The sequence below is a fragment of the Aegilops tauschii genome, chromosome 1, assembly GCF_002575655.3.
Source record: "Aegilops tauschii subsp. strangulata cultivar AL8/78 chromosome 1, Aet v6.0, whole genome shotgun sequence".
Classification (NCBI taxonomy): domain Eukaryota; kingdom Viridiplantae; phylum Streptophyta; class Magnoliopsida; order Poales; family Poaceae; genus Aegilops; species Aegilops tauschii.
In genome coordinates this window covers 117,016,602-117,035,373 of record NC_053035.3, presented here as the reverse complement: position 1 = coordinate 117,035,373, position 18,772 = coordinate 117,016,602, and the positions used below count along the sequence as shown (strand labels likewise).

Below are 18,772 nucleotides of genomic sequence, written 5' to 3'. Positions count from 1 at the left end.
ATATGTAGAGAGAAAATCTTGATCATGTATTCGAAAAATGTGAAACTTCTATTTAAAAATTGTTCTTGACGTATACGAAAAATGTAGAATGAAAACAAAATGAAACAAAAAAAACTGAACCAAAAATAAACAAAAGAAATCAATGAAAAAAGAAAACCAAAATAAACCAAAGAAACAAGTGCTAAAAAGAATCAATAAATAGTGAAAATCGATAAAGAATAAAGAAAAACAAAGAAAACAAGAACAAAGGAATGAAAAAACCGAAGAAAACAATGCAATATAATAAAGCCGAGAAAAAATCAAAGAAAACATGATGAAAAGCAAGAAGAAATGAAGAATAGCAAGAAAAACCAATGAAACCCGAGAGAGAAACAAATTAAAATGATGAAAAATGAAAAACAAAGAATAAAATAAAGAAAAGCAAAAGAATAATGAAAATCAAGAAACAAGCAAATAAAAATGAAAAAAAAGAAAAGCAGATGAAAATCGAGATAGAAACAAAGAAAAAAAATGAAAAAGCAAAGAACACAAATGAACAAAAGTAACCATAAAAAGACGAACAAAACCGGTGCCAAAATAAAAAAACCAAAGAAAACCAGAGAAAAAACGAAAAACAAAGAAAAAAAAGCACGAGCAAAATGCAGCGAACGAGCCATGAGCGCGCAAAAAAGGGCCGGACCTTTATCATGGATAGCACATTAACCCTCAGCAAGACAGAAGCTAGTCTCGCGCTAAGCGAGATATAGCTCTCGCACTGAACCATGCCATCTAAGCATCCTAGGCGCATTACCCCTATTTGCCTGTTGACGCTCACTACCGATTCCTCCTCGACCCCCCCCCCATCGCTCGCTAGCTATGATCCCCCCCATCGCTCGCTAGCTATGATCCCCCCATCGCCTGTAGCCTCGATCCCTTTTTTCTCAATCAGCTGGCTCATTAGCATTTCTCAAAGGAAAAAAAATTGGCTCATCACTTTGTTCCAAAAAAACTTGGATTTGATAAAAAGTTCATAGGTTTGCAATAAAACATTTACGAGTATGGAATAAAAGTTAAAAAAACAATAAAGTTCATGGAATTCGGAAAAAGTTCATAGATTTTTGGAGAAAAAGTTCATTGATTTAGAAAAACGTTCACGAGTATTGAATAAAGTTCATGGAATTCAAAAAATAAATCTTAGATTTTTGGAAAGAAGTGCACTGATTTTGGAAAAAAGTTCATCGATTTTGAACAAAAGCTCATTGATTTTGAAAAAAAGTTGATCAATCTTAAAAAAAGTTTACAAATTCGAAAAAAGTTTATCGATTTTCAAAAAAAAAATCATGAATTTTGAAAAGAGTTGATCAGTTTGAAAAAAAAATCATGGATTTAAAAAAGTTCATGAATTTTGAAGAAAAGTTCACGTGTTTAGAAAAGGACAACGCTAACGCCCACACGTGTGGTGGGAGCCAAAACCGCCCACACGCCCTATAACACACAAACTGCGTCACGTCACCTCATGCATGCATGTGGGAATCTTTTTGGATTTTCAGTTTTTAAAATGTTTTATCTCTTAAATGAAAAATTCGATTGAAGATCCGTTTTCACATTAAATCCCTCGCGACGAGATCTTCAAAACTAGATCTCATATCAATATATTTCGATGAATTTTTTTGGGGGTTAAAAGTTGCCATGTCTATTGCATATGAATTGCCATGATGTTTACACTGAAGTTGCCATGATATGTTTCAGCTATTTTCTTCTACACTTAAGAATAAATTGTGACATATTATAAAATGGGGAATTAAGAAAGTAGACTTGCCATGAACCATAAACTAAAATTGCCATGATACATGCACTTAAAATTGCCATGGTTTATACATAAAATAATTTTCATGGTCAAAGTACTGGAATTGCCATCATCAAAAAACTAAAATTGCCATGCTCTACAAACTAAAATTGCCACATGACAACTTTAGTTTAAGCACTATGGTAATTACAGTGTAAACATCATGACAACTTTTGGGTAAAAAAATTTCGTCAAAACATATCAACACGGGGTCTAGTTTTGAAGATCTTGTCGAGACGGATTTAATGGTGAAAACGGATTTTTAATTCGATTTTTTAATTAAGAGATAAAACATTTTTAAGCCAAAAACCAAAAAGATTTCTGCTGATGTCATCTATGCATATGTGGGAAAATGAGTGGTGATGGAGGCGTGTGGGCCATGTGCAAGATGCCACATGTGTGGGCGTTAGATTTTGGATGCCGGTAACTGCCACACGTGTGGCATATCGGGTGGTTGTGCCGCACGCTCTGTGTGGCACGGAGACGATCCCGCCTGCACGACCGCGTCCGGGAGCGCGCAGCCACAACCCGCACGTCCGGTGTGTGGCAAAAACGCCCACACGTCCGGGCGAACGACCGCGCTGCCCGCACAACCCAACACGCCAGTCGTCCCCAGTCCGACCTGCCGCCGTCGTCTCCTACCTCTCGATCCCCTACCTCCATCGCCTTCCTTTTCTAGTTGCCATGGCAACCAGAGCAGACCCCTAGCGCCTTCCCACCGCTAACCACCCACCCACCCCCAACCCCGCCCTCCCAAGACGACGAGTTAAAAACAGGTGGATATCCGATCTCCTTCTATTTCTTGTCCTTCTTCTGTCCAGAAATTTGAAATTGCAGATTGCCCACGAAGATGGCGACTAGATCCACGCTATCAGGGCAAACACCCCACGGATTTGTGTGTGTTCGCAGTTGCCCACCAACATACGCCACATCTGCCATATACTATGCTAGAGTTGAGCTAAGCTTCTCGGTTGGCTTGGTGCAAGTAGTTGGTAATGAAGGATGCGTAGGAATCACTAAAAATAGGGAGAGAAAGGAGGAATTTGGCATAGGGAGGGAGGAAAAATAATTGCCACTTGTATCTAACGTCAATTGCCACCTATCGTTGTCGTTAGCTGCCACCACGTTATGTTGTTGCTTGCCAGCCTATTTTATTGGCTGTTGCCATCGCTTCAAAATGATAGCTGGCATCCAGATTTTAGAAAAGAGAATGAATGTGCATGTCCTACTTGCCATGATGTGTCGGTTGCCTACGCAGGAAATGTGATAGGATTGCCGTGTTATCTTCTATGTGCAAACAGCAAGAATGCATTTTGCGGATTGTTGATGCGTTCTTGTTCATGCAGTGACTGGAAACACAGTGGCAGAAAAAAGCGGAAGAATGAATCACGAAGACGGCACTGATCCTTGGTTTTCTCAAAGGCCGGAAACGCCCCCTTGGGATATAGCAGAGTACAATCAACTCATTTCTGCAGGGCCGTTGCTGCCACTACTAGAGCAGTACGCGGGCATCGGTATGATGCATGATAAAAAAAAGGAACAATTGCCATGTTTGTGACGAGGAAGATGCCATTCTACTTATGTCCTACAATGTCATTTTTCGCAGGTTCTTATGACCAAACCACACTCAGGGGGCACCATGGCAAGTTCAATCACAGGGCGCTAACGCTGACAAATGTACGGGCGACCAACTTCAAGTAGCTAATGTGGCAAATCAAGGTACCACATACGAAAAGGAAACATACTGGTGTGGACATGAAATTAAACCTGCAAGGATGGCAAAAAGACTCACAAGTTATATGGGAAAAAATGTAGGACCTTCATGCAGCATGTGGCATCAGGCGGCAACCATTTACCTGCCATCAACGTCGTACGCAGGTTAGTCCATGAAGTGAAGTTGTGGACGGTGAATTAGGAGAAGGAACATAGATGACATTGGGGTTGCCATGCCTGGACAGCTCCAGTTTCCATGCATGGACAACTGCATTGCCATGCCCAGACACCTGCAGTTGCCATGCCTGGACACCTGCAGTTGCCATGTGTCATAAAATGTGATTGCAAATGTCTAAACAAACTGTGGATGACATGTGTGAACAAATTTGTGTGGCATGGATGCACCGCTACATGTGCCATGTTGTACAAACTACAGTTGCCATGCATTGACCAACTGCTAACATGATCACAGGTTGTTATGGTGGATCCACATCGGCAAACGTCTCATGGCAAGCTTCACAGTTGCAGGACAGCGCTATTGCAGATAGAGCACATCAAATTGGAATGACAAAGCAGATAAGCTCAGCACATGCGGCACAACAAGGTAAAAAAATGTGAACCAGGAAAACAGTAGTGCATTTGCTTTTGTGGGAAAAGCATGGGAGGAAAAGTAGATTTGTCGCGGTGACGGTGGAAAAAACAAACAAAAATACTACCAAGTGGTCGTGTGCAAAAGAGTCATCTATTGTCTTCGGCATTTGCCAATTGCTATATGATTGTGTGCAACATTCATGATTTATCGCATTTGCCTAGTGAGCTCGAACCTAGAATACAAGTTTTGATGCTAGAAGATACTGGTTGCCATGTCTTGGCAACAGTAGGTGCCATGTATGTTGGACTGTAGCTGCCATGGCTATAGAATCAAAATTTTGATGCTAAAAGACGCTGGTTGCCATGTCTTGGCAACAGTAGTTGCCATGTTTGTTGGATTGTAGCTGTCATAACTGGAGAACTACAGTTGCCATGCATGGCCATATGCAGATTCCGCGGCTTGCTGTGTGAATGATGTCATGCCAAATCACATGCAGTTGATGTATTCCGTTACGATAAACATGCCATTCAAGCAAATGCTTACACTCGTACCTGTTTTTTTATTGTAGGACCTTCAACTACAATCAACAGCGGCGCGGGGACATCTACTGCGGGAACCTCTGAGCACACCGAAGAAGCGTTCCACCAGCCAGCCAACAATCATGCCACAAACAATGCAGAGTCAGTGTCGAAAATGGCAATCGTTCCAGCAATGCCGACAAGCACACCTTTGCACACCAACACAAGCAACACTCAAGCAGATGAAACAGCCGCCGATACTTAAGTGAATGAAGAAACTGATGACGAAGCACAAGGGGTTGAAGATGGTGGGCAATCAGAAATCATGGTACCTCAGCCACCGCATGTTGGGCAGAGATTTGATTCGTTCGAAGATGCCAAGGAATTCTACCAGAGATATGCAATGTTCCATGGGTTTGCGGTCAACACTGAATACCATAGGAAAATTAAAAAAAGTAACGAGTACAGCAGAGGTGAGATGAGGTGCTACAAGGCATGAAGGAACAAGAAGGGTAAAGGTGTTGCGCCTGTCATTCCGGAACGAAAGAGAGGTATCATTGTCAAGACGGAATGCCCTGTCCGGTGTAAGCTAAACGTAGATGGAGCACGGTGGGTGGTCACTGAATATTTTGACGAGCACAACCACGAACTCATAAACAAGTTTGACTTGGTAAAATTTCTGACTGCCCACAGAGGATTCACCCCCCTCGAGAAGAAATTCATAAAGCTGCTACATGATTGTAATGTCAGTCCATCAAGAATGGTCCAGATAATGTCCATGATCCACAACAAAAATGGAACTCTGAGTAGCATGCCCTACATACCAACAGACATCACAAACCTAAAGGCAAAGTACCGTAGAGAGAGCAGGTTGGCTGACATAGAAGACACGATAGCCTACTTCGATGAGAAAGCGAAAGCAGATCCAGATTTCTTCTATAGGATAAGATTGGACGATGAGGACTGGGTCAGGAACATGTATTGGGTGGATGGTGCTGCAAGAAGAGCCTACAAACATTTCCGAGATTGCATTTCGTTCGATGCGACATATCTCACTAATATGTACAAGATGCCGTGTGCTCCATTCATAGGAATAAATAACCACAATCAGTCATTTCAGTTCGGATGCGGGCTCATTCGGAACGAAGACACAGATGGGTACACTTGGCTGTTCAAAACCTTCTTGGAGTGCATGGGTGGACTTGCTCCGATGAACATAATAATAGACCAGGATTTTAGCATGCGTGCAGGCATAGAGGAGGTCTTTCCGTTGGTAGTGCACAGGCACTGCAGGTAGCACATTATAAAGAAGGCTGAGGAGACGCTAGGACCGTTCTTTGCTGACCGTCTAGAGCTGCACAAGGCATTCGAGCTGTGCGTGGACCACAGCTTGACGGTGGAGGAGTTTGAACGGAGCTGGATGGCTATGATTGAAACATATCAAGTCCAAGACAACGAGACACTTGCTAGCCTGTGGGAGAAGCGAATGTACTGGGTGCCGGCCTACTTCATGCAGTGCTTCTTCCCATTTCTGCAGACTACGCAGCGCAGCGAGGGGTTCAATGCTGTTCTGAAGCGGTACGTGAGCCCTGGCAACTCATTGCTGCAGTTTGCCAAGCAATACACAACTTTGCAACAAAAAATACTGGGATCTAAGCTACAGCAAGAAGCAAACACCGCGCTCAAGCAGCCTAAATTGCTAACATATTTACCAATGGAGAGGCAGATGAGCAAGACATATACCAACAAGAATTTTAGCAAGTCAGTTGTGTTTCCGTCTTATTTGCACAAGCATCAAGGTAGTAGGTGCAATATAGAATGCAATGCAGTTGCCAACTTTTTTGAAATGCTGATATGTTGAAAGTAGCCATTGAGTACAGGGTAATCATGATATGCAGTTGCCATGTTTAATGAACTGTAGTTGTCGTGTGAAGTCAACTACAGTTGCCATGTTTAATGAACTGTAGTTGCCATGTTTAATGAACTGTAGTTGCCGTGTGAGATCAACTATAGTTGCCATGTTTAATGAACTGTAGTTCCATTTGCCATGATGGTATGGAATGCACTTGAAAATTAAAATGTTATGCATTTGCCATGTGAAAAATATCATGCAGTTGCCATATGGAAACAAACAACACAAGAACAGATGTGGACAAAAAATCAGGATTCCCATACCATCATTCATTTTAGATGCCATTCCTACGTTACAGCCTACATCAACATAAGGTGCTACAAACATCATATAAGAGTTTAACAAAACCACAAAAAACTTGCAGATTCCAGGAAGAAATAAAGTGTGCCAGCATGTACACGGCTTACCAAGTGGACGGACATACGTTCAAGGTGTGTTCTCTCTTGGGCATGTCGGATTCAGAACCTGAAGACCCAGACAAAGGAAGGAACTACTTTGTGAAGGCCTCGATAAGCAAAGGCAAATACTACTGCCAATGCTGTAAATTCGAACGGGACAGGATTGTGTGTTGTCACATACTAAAAGTAATGGACATGAACGCGGTGACACGAATGCCCCGCCATTTCATACGGCGGCGATGGACTTGGGACGCTGACGACACATTGGGGCCACAAACATCAAATGCAGTTTTCGCTGTGCATGATGAGAGACCAGAGTCAACCATGGAAGCCATGAGGCACGTTGTGTTGACAAAGAACTATGCTGAACTAATAGATGAAGCGTGCAAGAGTGATGAGACAACGAGGGTTGCAGAAAAACACAGGAAGGCCCTGAAAAGAGAGCTTGATGAGATCAAGAAGAGGAAAGCTGAGGAAGCCTTACACAGGTTCCCCCGCACCTCAAGTGTGCCTTCGTCCACGGGGCCATCATCTGAAAATTCAGAGGTAGGATCTGGAACAGCAAGCACACAAACCCAGGTCAGGAACCCGCCCCATTCCATCACAAAGGGGCGTCCAAAAGAGATAAGATACAAATCGGGATTGGAGATTCAAGCAAAACACAAGAAAACAAAGAAAGGGACGGGCAATCCATAAGCAACATTGAAGCACTGTGACTTGGTTGTTGGTGACATTTTTTGTAAGCTAGATGTTCTAAATTTTAAAAATGGGAGAATGACTCTTGAGGGGCATCAGAATCTGAAGGGAAATGCCATGAATGAATGACTGCAGTTGCCACGTGTGTGGTACTGAATTTGCCATGTTATTTCAACTAAATCTGCCATACCTTTTCTACTGAATCTGCCATGCCTTTTATACTCAATCTGCCATGCCTGTTCTACTGAATCTGCCATGTTAGGTCTACTGAATATGCCATGTTATTTATACTGAGTCGGCCATCGCATAGATTTCCGTGTTCAGTCAACACATTTTAGTCCACACATATTGTATTGTGTGCAAACTATGGAAAACAAGTTGAAATGATCACGTGCAAAAACCGCAAGGTTACGGCTGCGTACAAACTACCATGCTAGCCGATATAGTTAGCAATGCAAAAAAACCAAAAAGTAAAACGAAAAAGAACGATAACTTTCACTAACCGTGACTGATCAACTACATTTGCCATGTTTTCAGACATCATAGACGCATTCAAAACACCAAAGTGGTACTACCAAACCACGAACGCATAATAATACTGAAAAACATAAACGTATCTGCTATCACACCTAAGTAGGTTCACATCCACACATATATTACAAAATATTCAAATATCGCTCACACGCCACCACTATATACTAGGCTACGGGGAGATGCAGTCATAGCATAGTACATGGACATAGTTTTGAAAGAACAAGGTAATACCTTACATTCCTCGGCAACAGAATGTAAGGTAGGCGTTCGGTATGGAGCACCACGTGATCACTTGTACTTCTTGGTGGCTTTCTTGACAGCTTCCTCTATGAACTCTCGTGCATTGGACCGCGTGTTCAAATCTTCATTCATCAACCAGTTCCATGTGTAAATTTTGCGGAGCTCGACGACCATTGTAGCTGTGACGACAGGGACCTGTTGACCTTGTCACTTTGCAAGGTATTCCAACGTGTGAAAGCCACAGTCATGCCTATAAAACAAAAGAATCAGGTGAAATCAAGAGAACAGAGAAAATGATAAACTTCAATGCAGATGTGACAAGAGGGTTAGCATTGGTGTAGAGGACACATGAAAAAAGATAGTAATTACCCGTTTCCTTGCTTCGTAGTCGCAACGTACTCGATTGGAAAATGTCTGATCTGGACCTTTGAGTTTTCGTAGTGACGGTTCCATGTCTCTTTGAGGTTGTTGATGAAGTATTCAGCATGCGTAGTAAGGTCTTCATCAGCTTCTGAACGCACTGAATCAAGCACCTCAAATCGTTGGTTCTTCAGGTCAAGGAAAATCGCGTAGTGGTGACCACACTTGTCATGTGGGTCCTGTGGTGCAAGCTCCTGGAACATGGGGAACAGGACCTGCAAGTAAAAAAAAGGAAAGAAAAAGCAGAGTTCACATCAAGAACAGAAATGATGTAGTTGGAAAAATGATGTGTAAAGATATCGCCGGTTGCACTAAGAGGCACATGAATGACATAAAGCAACAAGTGTCCAAAAGTACACCCACATAGAAATGTTTAGTTGCACTGTGTGATTAAAAGAAGTTGCCATCCATGTATGAACAAAGTTGCCCAGTATTTTAGTTGAAGTTGCCACATAAGTTGCATTAAGAAGCAAATCAAACTCATTTTACATGGCAGCTATTGCCACATGAAACAGCCGTCACAGAATAGGGTGTAGCCCACATGTGAAGCATATCTACTGGCAAAACATACCATGGGAGCAAAAATGTGCACAAAAGGAAGGAATACTCACACATTTCTTCATTGTGAGCTTGAAATCACCATGCGCAGCAAAATGCTTCCTCAGGATTTTGTGGTGGAAGTCACCATCCCATATTTTGCAGGTCACACTGTACTGCATGATTGTTTTGTCGGGAGACATATCCATATGCCTGTTGATGAATTCAATCTCACATGCAACTACATTCTTCGACATTTTGCCGAGTGGTCTCACAGACTCGGCAAGATCACCCAGGTCAACGTACGTCGCATCGCATTGTATGATCTTGGTTCTGTCCAAACATGAGCTGTATGAAAATGATATAACATGAAATAATCATGTATACTAAGTAAAAAAAGAAATAAATCATAAACAGAGCATCTCTAGAATAGCAAAAGGAAGAAAAGTAAAGAGGAAAGCAAATGAGGGGTTATGTGGTGTGGTCATTACGCTTTCAGCTCCTTCATGTGCTTGCTGTTGGACCTCGCATTTCCAAAGCGCTTGACAATATCGTACAGCTGGTTCTAATCCTTTGTGCCCTTGACTTCTGGCTCATAGTCATCCGCGGGTGGTGCGTGAACTACCCTATGCTGCGTCACAGAACCAGGGGTGGCACTTCTAACGGTATCCTCAGATACCGACTCATCAGGCACGTTAGAACTTGATTGCCCCTGACCTCGTGAGGACCTCCTCTGCAATGCTACCTCCTCAATCCTGCGGTAAGCTTCATCAAGTGATGGCGTAATCTCCTCAGGGGTGGCTACAAGGATCAAAAAAGTGGGTTAGGATACCTGGAAAATAAAGTAAGTTTAGTGTGCAAAAAAGGGTGTAGAATGTGAAATGTAGGTGCAAAAAATAGGGAGTTGCCATGTGGAGACAACTCCAGTTGCCAGGTGTAGTGCACTGTAGTTGCCATGTGGCAACAACTATAGTTGCCACGCGGGTTGAACTGCAGTTGCCATGTTGCAGCAACTCCAGTTGCCATGTGCTTGGCGAATGGAATTGCAACATGGCAACAACTGTAGGTGCCATGTTGCAGCAACTCCAGTTGCCATGTGAATCAGATAAGATTTGCCATCACCAGTGAGAAACCAAAAAAAAGCTTGGGACAAAAGTCAGACTTAAAAAATGTATACAAAAAAATGATAAACACAGAAAAATGTACCTTGCACTATCGGCTCTGCAAACTTCACAGCCTTCCTGCCATCAGCCATTGGCTGCGCCATCATTGGAGCCATGCCTGCCGGGAAAGCAAGGCAATTGGCATAGGATCTTGCACCACTGGTACATCTTGACTGATGCCAAGGCTAAAGCTTGGTGGGGTGAAGGCCATTGGGTGCCTCTCCTGCCTACTAGCCGGACCATGAACAACTTGCTGGGAAGAATCCAGGGGTGACAGATCAACAAACATTTCTGCCTCGTCTGCTGCAGAATCATCAGGCTTATTAGTAGGGCGGGGCGTGTTGTCAGCGGTATCAGTTGCAACTTTCTTGCCAATCTTCTTGTTTGGGCTGTAGGGACACCAATGTTGACTGGGTGCTTAGAAGTGCGCAAATTTAAGCTGGGGTTCTCCACGGCGGGTAACGACGCAGTCTGCTCCGGACGTTCACCTCCGTCAGTCGTGCCCGGCTTGCCACCTGGGTCAGTTGTACTCCGGTCTTCCGTTTTCTCCATAACATTGCTTTTGGCAGGTGGTGGGAACAGTGTGGACGCAGGCACATAACCAGAGTCATCTCTGCTGCTCCTAGCTACAGCTGGTGCGTTGGGTATGTCTGCATATTGCTTGCGGGGGCTACGAAGCCTAGGTGGAAGACCAGCTCGCGAAACGGTCGCCTTAGCAACCTCTGGACCACCAGAAGCTGGAGCTGTTGTGCCAAGAGGCTCACCTGTGGATGGCATATCATTCTGAATTGTCGCCGCAACCCCTTCTTTTGTGGGCGCAGAAGTGCCACCACCCACGCGCTTGGAATCCGTATCAAATGAGCGGGAATCTTCCTTACTTAGGTTGATATCGGGAGCGTCCACTTCAATGCTTGCTGATCAGGTGGCATGGGTCACAACAGCATCCTTCATTGCCAGCAGAGTGGGCAATATCTCAGCAGTCCTGGCAGATACTGACTAATCACTCCCAGATGTACGGATGTCTGTTGTTGTAGCCTGCACATCTACAACTGGCGGAGATGGTCGGCCGCTTGCATTAGAGCTAGTGGGAACAGTGGATGTTGCAGTGGCAGTTTTGTCGACTGGCGCCTCATGAACATCTGAGTTGCCACATGTCGACAACTTTGAGTGAATGCGTTCGAGTGGGTCTCTGGGGTTCTGCTTGGTCACGCATGTGGTAGTCTTCTTCACCCTGCAAATAAAGCACATGAACAGTGTAAAAAATTGAACAAAATAGTAGCCATGGTAGCCATTTTAAAAAATGAAAAAATGTGTGATGTGCCAGAGCTGCCATTTTCAGAAATAGGTATCGATGAGCACACAAGACAATGTAGGGAGGGTGGAAGCCAATGGAAAGCTGGTAGTTGCCATATAAGTGGAATAGGAATTGCCATGTGGCCTAGTTAGCAGTTGCCATGCAGTAAAAAAAGATCATGAGAAAACAGCAGTTGCCATGTGGGACTGATGGCAGTAGCCCATGTGGCAAGCTGGAAAGCTGCATTGAAAAGCAAAACGGGTAGTTGCCGCATAAATGTATAAACTAAAAAGGGTGTATATGATCTACAATGCATCAGGCAAAAATGTAGCACTATGACAATGAAAAAACAGGGATAACCTACTTCTTGACTGTCTTCCTCAAGTCTACCAACACGACAGGATCCCCGGTGTTGGATGTCGATGTATGAGGAGACGACCTAGTGGAAGGGGTGTCACCAGCAATGGGGGCACCCTTGTTCAATCGGGCAGAAACACGGGTGGGCGTTGGTGCTTGTTTCTTCATAACTACTCGTCCACCAGCTGTCGCCTCACTGCACGTATTAAAAAATGGCAAACTGATCCGGGATCTCACTCAAATCCAAACCTAGCACTTTTGTATTTATTGCTTCTCCTTTTAGAAGGTCCGTAGCCGAGTAGAAGAGAAGAAAATAGATTTGCCTATCTGCATGCCAGCTTTCATTCCTACTTTTGATGAAAGAAAGGTCAGTTGCTGCCGACAAGTCGACTAAACTTTCACAACTGTCACCTATCTTTAAGCACCTTCTAGGCCGCTTCCCAACCTAATGCATTCAAGTCTGCCTTTGGTACTGGTACTTCGGAAAAAGGTACCAAGTGTCAGACACGAAAATCGTTGCCACGCTCAGCAAACAAATGAAAAAAGGGTCGGCCTGTTAAAAAGGAGAGACAAACAAAACACTGAATAGATGTCGAACCTCCTCCTAGCAGATAAGGGATCGGTCCTAGACCTCTTGCCAGCAGAGCCCTGCCCAACATCCTCTGGAGCCCTGCCCCTCTTTGAGGGCGACACCCCCTTGTCTCTCGCAACTGTCTGTTCTTTGACTTTCTCTGGTGGGGGGACATCTGGTGCAGCCTTGTCCTTCTTACCACCTGCACGAACTTCAACATGTTCATCATCGTCGGTTTCATGTTGCACGTTCTCCATGTCATCATCATCGTCCTTGCCGAGAGCAGCATCTCCATCTAGTTCATCTTGCGTGTCAGGAAGCACCTGTGAGCTGTTGTAGTCGTACCGGCCACGGCAACCAGTTGGCCGATGTGTCCGTTCTGCAACGAATGGAGTGAACTGCCTCGCAACCGCGTCGCTGTCAGAGCCATTAAGGGACATCCAACCCTCAACCAACTTCACGAGCAAGCTGGTCATTCTGGAGGCAAACTGCCCAATTAGATGCTCAACAGGTGCCCTCGCCTGTGCACGAAACAAAGAACCAACAGTAACCAACCATATTAGAGTCACGTGCACAAGATCAAATAAACCAAAACAACCATAGAGATATATCAAAAAAAGAAGAAGAAGACAAAAACAATTTGAAAAAACAAAATAAAAATCCTTGATTACCTCAGCAGGACAAGACGGAGCTGAGTGCACGTCCATCCACTTGCCAAAGTTTTGAGGCCCACCAAACACGCTGTAGTCTCTAGCATGCTTGGCCATCAGGTGGAAATCATCAAAAACAGCTAGGATGTAAGACAGAAAATAAGGAACACTAACTAACGGTTCATGTATTGCAAAAAAAAGAGGGAGTGAATAGAAGTTTCAACACGGATGGCGGAGTTGCCGTGTGGCGTCAGACATGGGTGCCATGCGGTTCATCTCTTGTTAGCCACATATGGTTGCTGTATGGGGATTTTTTCATATGTTATGCAGCATCAAAATTGAAGAATGCCGTGCAAAGAAAGGAGGTAGAACTAACCTGTAGTTTCCCATATTTCTTATCAGTTATCTTGTCTGCGGCAAGCATGGCCTTGACAGCATCGTACGTCCACGCAGAGACAACAAACTTATGTGGAGGTGGCGGGCCTCCTATCCCAGTAACGTCAACGGTGGACAGATCAAGACGATCGACGTACATGAGCTGGTGTACACAATAAAAAAAGAAAAATATGTTAGTTGCCATGATGCTATGTCGAAAATGAAGCTAATGTATATTCTTTCAGTCATCAAGTTGAAGGGGATGAAGAAAAAAAAGAGTTGTCATCTATCTGTGTTAGTTGCCATCATGTTGTGCTGGCAGTTGCCATCTTGTTATGGTGATAGTTGCCACAAGGTCAACATCATGGTTACCATGCATATTGTATGAACAGAGAGTGGATGCATGAAATGAACATTTTTTTGTGTGTGCTGTTGAAAAATACTATTGCCTTGTAGGCAGCAACCACGGATGACATGGATCAAACATAAGTCGCTTTCACACGTAAACAAAATCACATAAAAACATTGAAAACAAACGGGTTGCCATGCATAATCTTTTACGGTTCACACTTATCAAATAGCTGGCATGTTGATTTCGGAAAACATTCAACGTGGTAAGAGTGTTTGCAAAGGAGTAGGGAAAAAATACCATTAAATGGAGTCGACAACCCTTCTGGTACATCTTGTTTGAGAATGCATCATGCAGGAAGTCCGCGATAAATTTATACCAATTCATGTTCTTCACGTCTTTCAGCTTTGCCTGCACGACACAAATTTCAGGACAAGAAGTTGCCGCATCAGCATTCAAATGAAAAAATATAAAAAAAACTAGCGGTGACTAGCTTACAGATGACATCAGAGTCAAAAGATTAAAGGAAGAAAGGAGTAGAGATAGATCATTTACCAGGATGGGGAAGCACTTGTTGCTTGGGCGAAGAGATGTGGTAGGCAAAAAAATAGCTGAGATTAGGTACATGAGGAGCTTCATCTTGAAAACCTCGCCATGGGTTTTCATGCTCTCCAGCGAATTTGCCAGCATAGTCGTGTTCGGCATGGTTGTCGTCCCAGGAAACAAACGGGAAAACAACGTTTCCTCAATCTTATTATTGACCTCATACGGGACTTTTATTTCTCCACGGGGCACACTCAAAGTGCAGAACACGGATTCCTCGTCCAACGGCAGTCTTCCACGTCTTGAAATCACAAATTCCCTAGAGGCGGTATCGTAAATCTCACCGAGCCAGTCGCATACAGGGTTCACTAAGTTCTTGCACCGAACATCCATCAGAGCCTGCATCCCCATCTCACCAGCAGCTCCCTTCTGCTCGTCAGTAAAACCCTCAGTCAATATAGTCAGGCGTTCTTGTGAAGCCCTATTGAGATAACGTTTCTTCTTCTGCATAACAGACAAATGATCATTTGTTGCCATGTGTCAGTGTCATGAAAATTTACTTCCTAACAGACGATTGCAAACTCAATGTGACAATTAAACATATAGGGGTGGAAAATTACCTCATCGCCATCTTTTGTCCGTCCAGTTGCGTGATTCTATTGCGGTAACTCCATGAAGTCATCATCATCGTCTTGATGGTCGCCGCGAGCCATTGTGCTGAGGTAAGAACAAAACACATGTCAGGGTGAAATAAAAACAGAGCCGACAGATACACAAAGAACTGCGTAAAGTAAGTATTCACTTGCTAACATCGATGAAGCAGAAAATTAAAACTCTAATGGTTGCCCCAATGTTTAAGCATCTGAAAGAGGACAGTAATTGCCATGTGATGAACATACACAAGAAAGGCAGAAAAAATAAATCAAAATGCAAAAACAAATGCAGAAGCATGGCAAACTGGACATGTATGAACTTACGAAGGAAGCAGTTGCCAGCTAGCAGAATGTACTTGCCACATTGGCTCAATTGAAAGTGGCAAGATGAGGCAAGATCATAGGAACACCCACACCCCCTATGATTGTCCAACAAGAAATGTGGCAACTAAACACATTGGTTTCATTAAAAATGTACAGATCATAAGACACTTTAACAATGTTCAAGTTGCTATGTTAGCACAAGACAATACAATGAAAGGCACACATCTTCCACTGCACAAACATATAATGTGGCAACTCACACCCTGTCCTCATATAAGAGTGAGTTGCCATATATGTTCACAGGCAAATGTACTAGGTTGAAATTGCCATGTTAAAAGTGCAGGACAATTCAAAAAGTGCAGTAAACATCCACTACGCAGCATGTAATGTGGCAATTCACACCCTGGCCTCATATTAAAAACGAGTTGCCATATAATACAGCCAAAATATGTTCAGATATCACAAGTCAGCATGGCAAAAAGCAAACTGAGTCTATAGTACAGTGAATTTGCCCATTATCCTGCCTACAGCATGGCAACAGCCATAGTGTGTTCACAAAATTAGTTGCCACATGAAAAGCATATTTGTGGCAACTGACACGGTTGATCAAGAAATTAGTTGCCATCCAGTGCAGATAGTTGCTGAAACTGCCATGGCTGCCTTTATACTACACTTTGAAATACAACTACCTAGATCTAGGGTTCATTCGCAACTATCGTACCTTGGAATTCAACAACGAAAAACTTCCTGCACTGATGGCCATAGCATTTCGAGGCAATACATAACTAACAACTAGAAAAAACGCCGGCTCAATCGCAAGGAAAAACCCGGATGTGGCTGCGGACAGGCCGAGCCACACCGGCATGACTGCCACCGCGGCGGCGACGAAACTGCGAAATGCCACCTTAAACGGCAAGCACGGGACTCCACCGCCGACGGGAACGCCCGAGCACCACGAATCCGCCGGAATCTCGATGAATCTCGAGCGGAAAATTGACAACAGAAGGGAGGGGAAATGCATGCAAGGAATGTGAGCGTGGGAAGGAGCATTACCTTCAATCTGCGGGCGCTCCGGCGAAGACGCTCCGGTCCGGCGAGCCCCACCGACGGCCGCGAATGCTTTCGACTCTTCCGCCTCCGCCGCCTTTTCCTCTCGGCTTCTCTTCCAATTGAATGAACTGCTATGGATGGTGGGTTGGGTGAGTAATGAAGTGGAGCGAGTAAATGGAACCGCGAGGGGAGGGGGGCGAAGTACGAGACGTGGTTGACGGCAACCGCAGTCGAGCGTGGCGTGCGGGCGCCACGGCAGTTCCACCGCACGCCCCCCCCCCCCCGAGTGGCAACCGTTGACCGCGGAGAGGAAACCGGCGTGCGGGCGAACTCTCTCACACACCACACACGCGAATTGTCCTACGTGACAATCAAAATCAGCCAATTCCTGCCAAGATTCATGCAGAAGTTACTGGACGGCGATGGAGGCGTGTGGGTGAGTTGGCTAACACCCACACGTGTGGGCATTAGTGTTTCCGTAGTTTTTTCGTTAGAAAAAAAGTTCACGGATTGAAAAAAAGTCTTTTGATTGGAAAAAGTTCACAAATTTGAAAAAACTTCACCGATCTGAAAAAAAAAGTTGGTAAATGTAAGATCACGAATTTTAAAAAACAGTTTTGCTAGAACTCATCTAGATGAGATATAGTTTGGTCTCATTCACCTTTTATAGCCATTGGATGTGATGCTATAAGATGCGTGTGTGCTGACGTGGGTTGTACCTGTTTTTGTTTTCAAGGTGAATGAGACCAAATTATATCTCATCTAAATAAGTTCTAGGCACTCTCTTTAAAAAAACGTACTCGTAGTCGTAACAAGAAGCTATGGTTGGGGCAAGCTAATAGTAGTAGACGAGGGAGATAAAGAAATATGTATTCATGATCACCGAGTAGTATGCAGTTACAGAAGAGACAAATGGTTTCTTCTGTCTAACATGCAGCGCTTACAAGATGGAGCAAGATGACACAGCCAGCGTCTGATCAACAGTTCAATTCTGCCTAGTGCATGCCTAGCCTGCTAAACCCTGTGAAGCTGGCTGGTGGCGACTGACGGAGAAGGTTTTCTTGCGCATTGAGCTGGCGCACCCCGCTAGGCTTCTCTCCCGCCTCTGCTTCAGCATCCCCGGCGCCTGCCGCGCCTCCACGAGTTGTACCCTGCGCTGCCGCTTCGCATCCGATGCTTGTTGGTACCTTTCATCGAGTTTGCGCTTTGCGGCCTCCATTGTCTTCGCGTCTGGATTGGCCGAGACATTGACATGCTGACCGACGGTGACCCCTTTGTTGATGCCGACGACGTGATCGGACGCCTTGTTGCTGATCTCCACCGTCGTTGCGTAGACATGCTGCTGCTCGACGGTCGCCTTGGGCTGAGGTACTTTGAAGTTGTCCGGCTGGTGCATGGCCTCTCCGGCCAAGTCGTCCAGCGCGGACGCCCTCCACCCGCTCACGATGCCTCTGGCGAGGACGCGGACCCGCTCGGACTCGTGCTTCCGCAGCGCACGGACGGCCTTGGCGAGGTCCGTGGTGGCAAGCACCTTTGGCGTCACCGGAGTCAACCGCAGCGTCTCGAGGGACTCTGCCATCAAGCCGTCGAGAACCCCGCAGAGCTTCTCCGCCTTGCCGTCGTCCGCGGTGTTGCACAGCCCTTCAAAGGTGTCGCCCCTGGCGCGCCGGAGGCAGTCGCGGCACAGGTCAGGGTCGGCCGCCTCGATGGCGGCGTCGACGGAGTCGAAGGCTCCGAAGAAGCGCTTCCACCTGCGGAGCGGGCTCGTCTGCGCGGCCATGGCAGCGGATTTTTGGCGACCTGTGATCGATCTTTGGATGGAGAAGTGGGGGAGGAAGAAAGCGATCGCGTACAACGAGATCCCCCATCAAGTTTATATAGATCTTCCGGTGAGGCGGGAGCAAACCGAGTGCCATTCCAGATCAGTCGGAGGCGAGCCGAGCAGCAGCCGGAAGCGCGTTGAGCGTTGCGCGCGCGCCACGGAAACATCTTCGATCGGCAATCGGTTTGCATGTGCCACACCTCCTCCTGTTCATAACTACGCTACATTCTCCGACA

General features: G+C 45.0%; 1 protein-coding gene across 1 annotated transcript; it reads left to right on the top strand.

Annotated features, from left to right (window-relative positions):
• The first annotated feature begins 5,408 nt into the window (after positions 1 to 5,408).
• Positions 5,409 to 8,200, top strand: LOC141027783 (protein FAR1-RELATED SEQUENCE 1-like). Its single transcript, XM_073505190.1, has 5 exons — positions 5,409 to 5,640; positions 6,001 to 6,409; positions 6,925 to 7,100; positions 7,248 to 7,537; positions 8,192 to 8,200. The coding sequence occupies exons 1-5, from the start codon at positions 5,409 to 5,411 to the stop codon at positions 8,198 to 8,200; spliced, it is 1,116 nt and encodes a 371-aa protein (XP_073361291.1).
• The last annotated feature ends 10,572 nt before the right edge of the window (positions 8,201 to 18,772 follow it).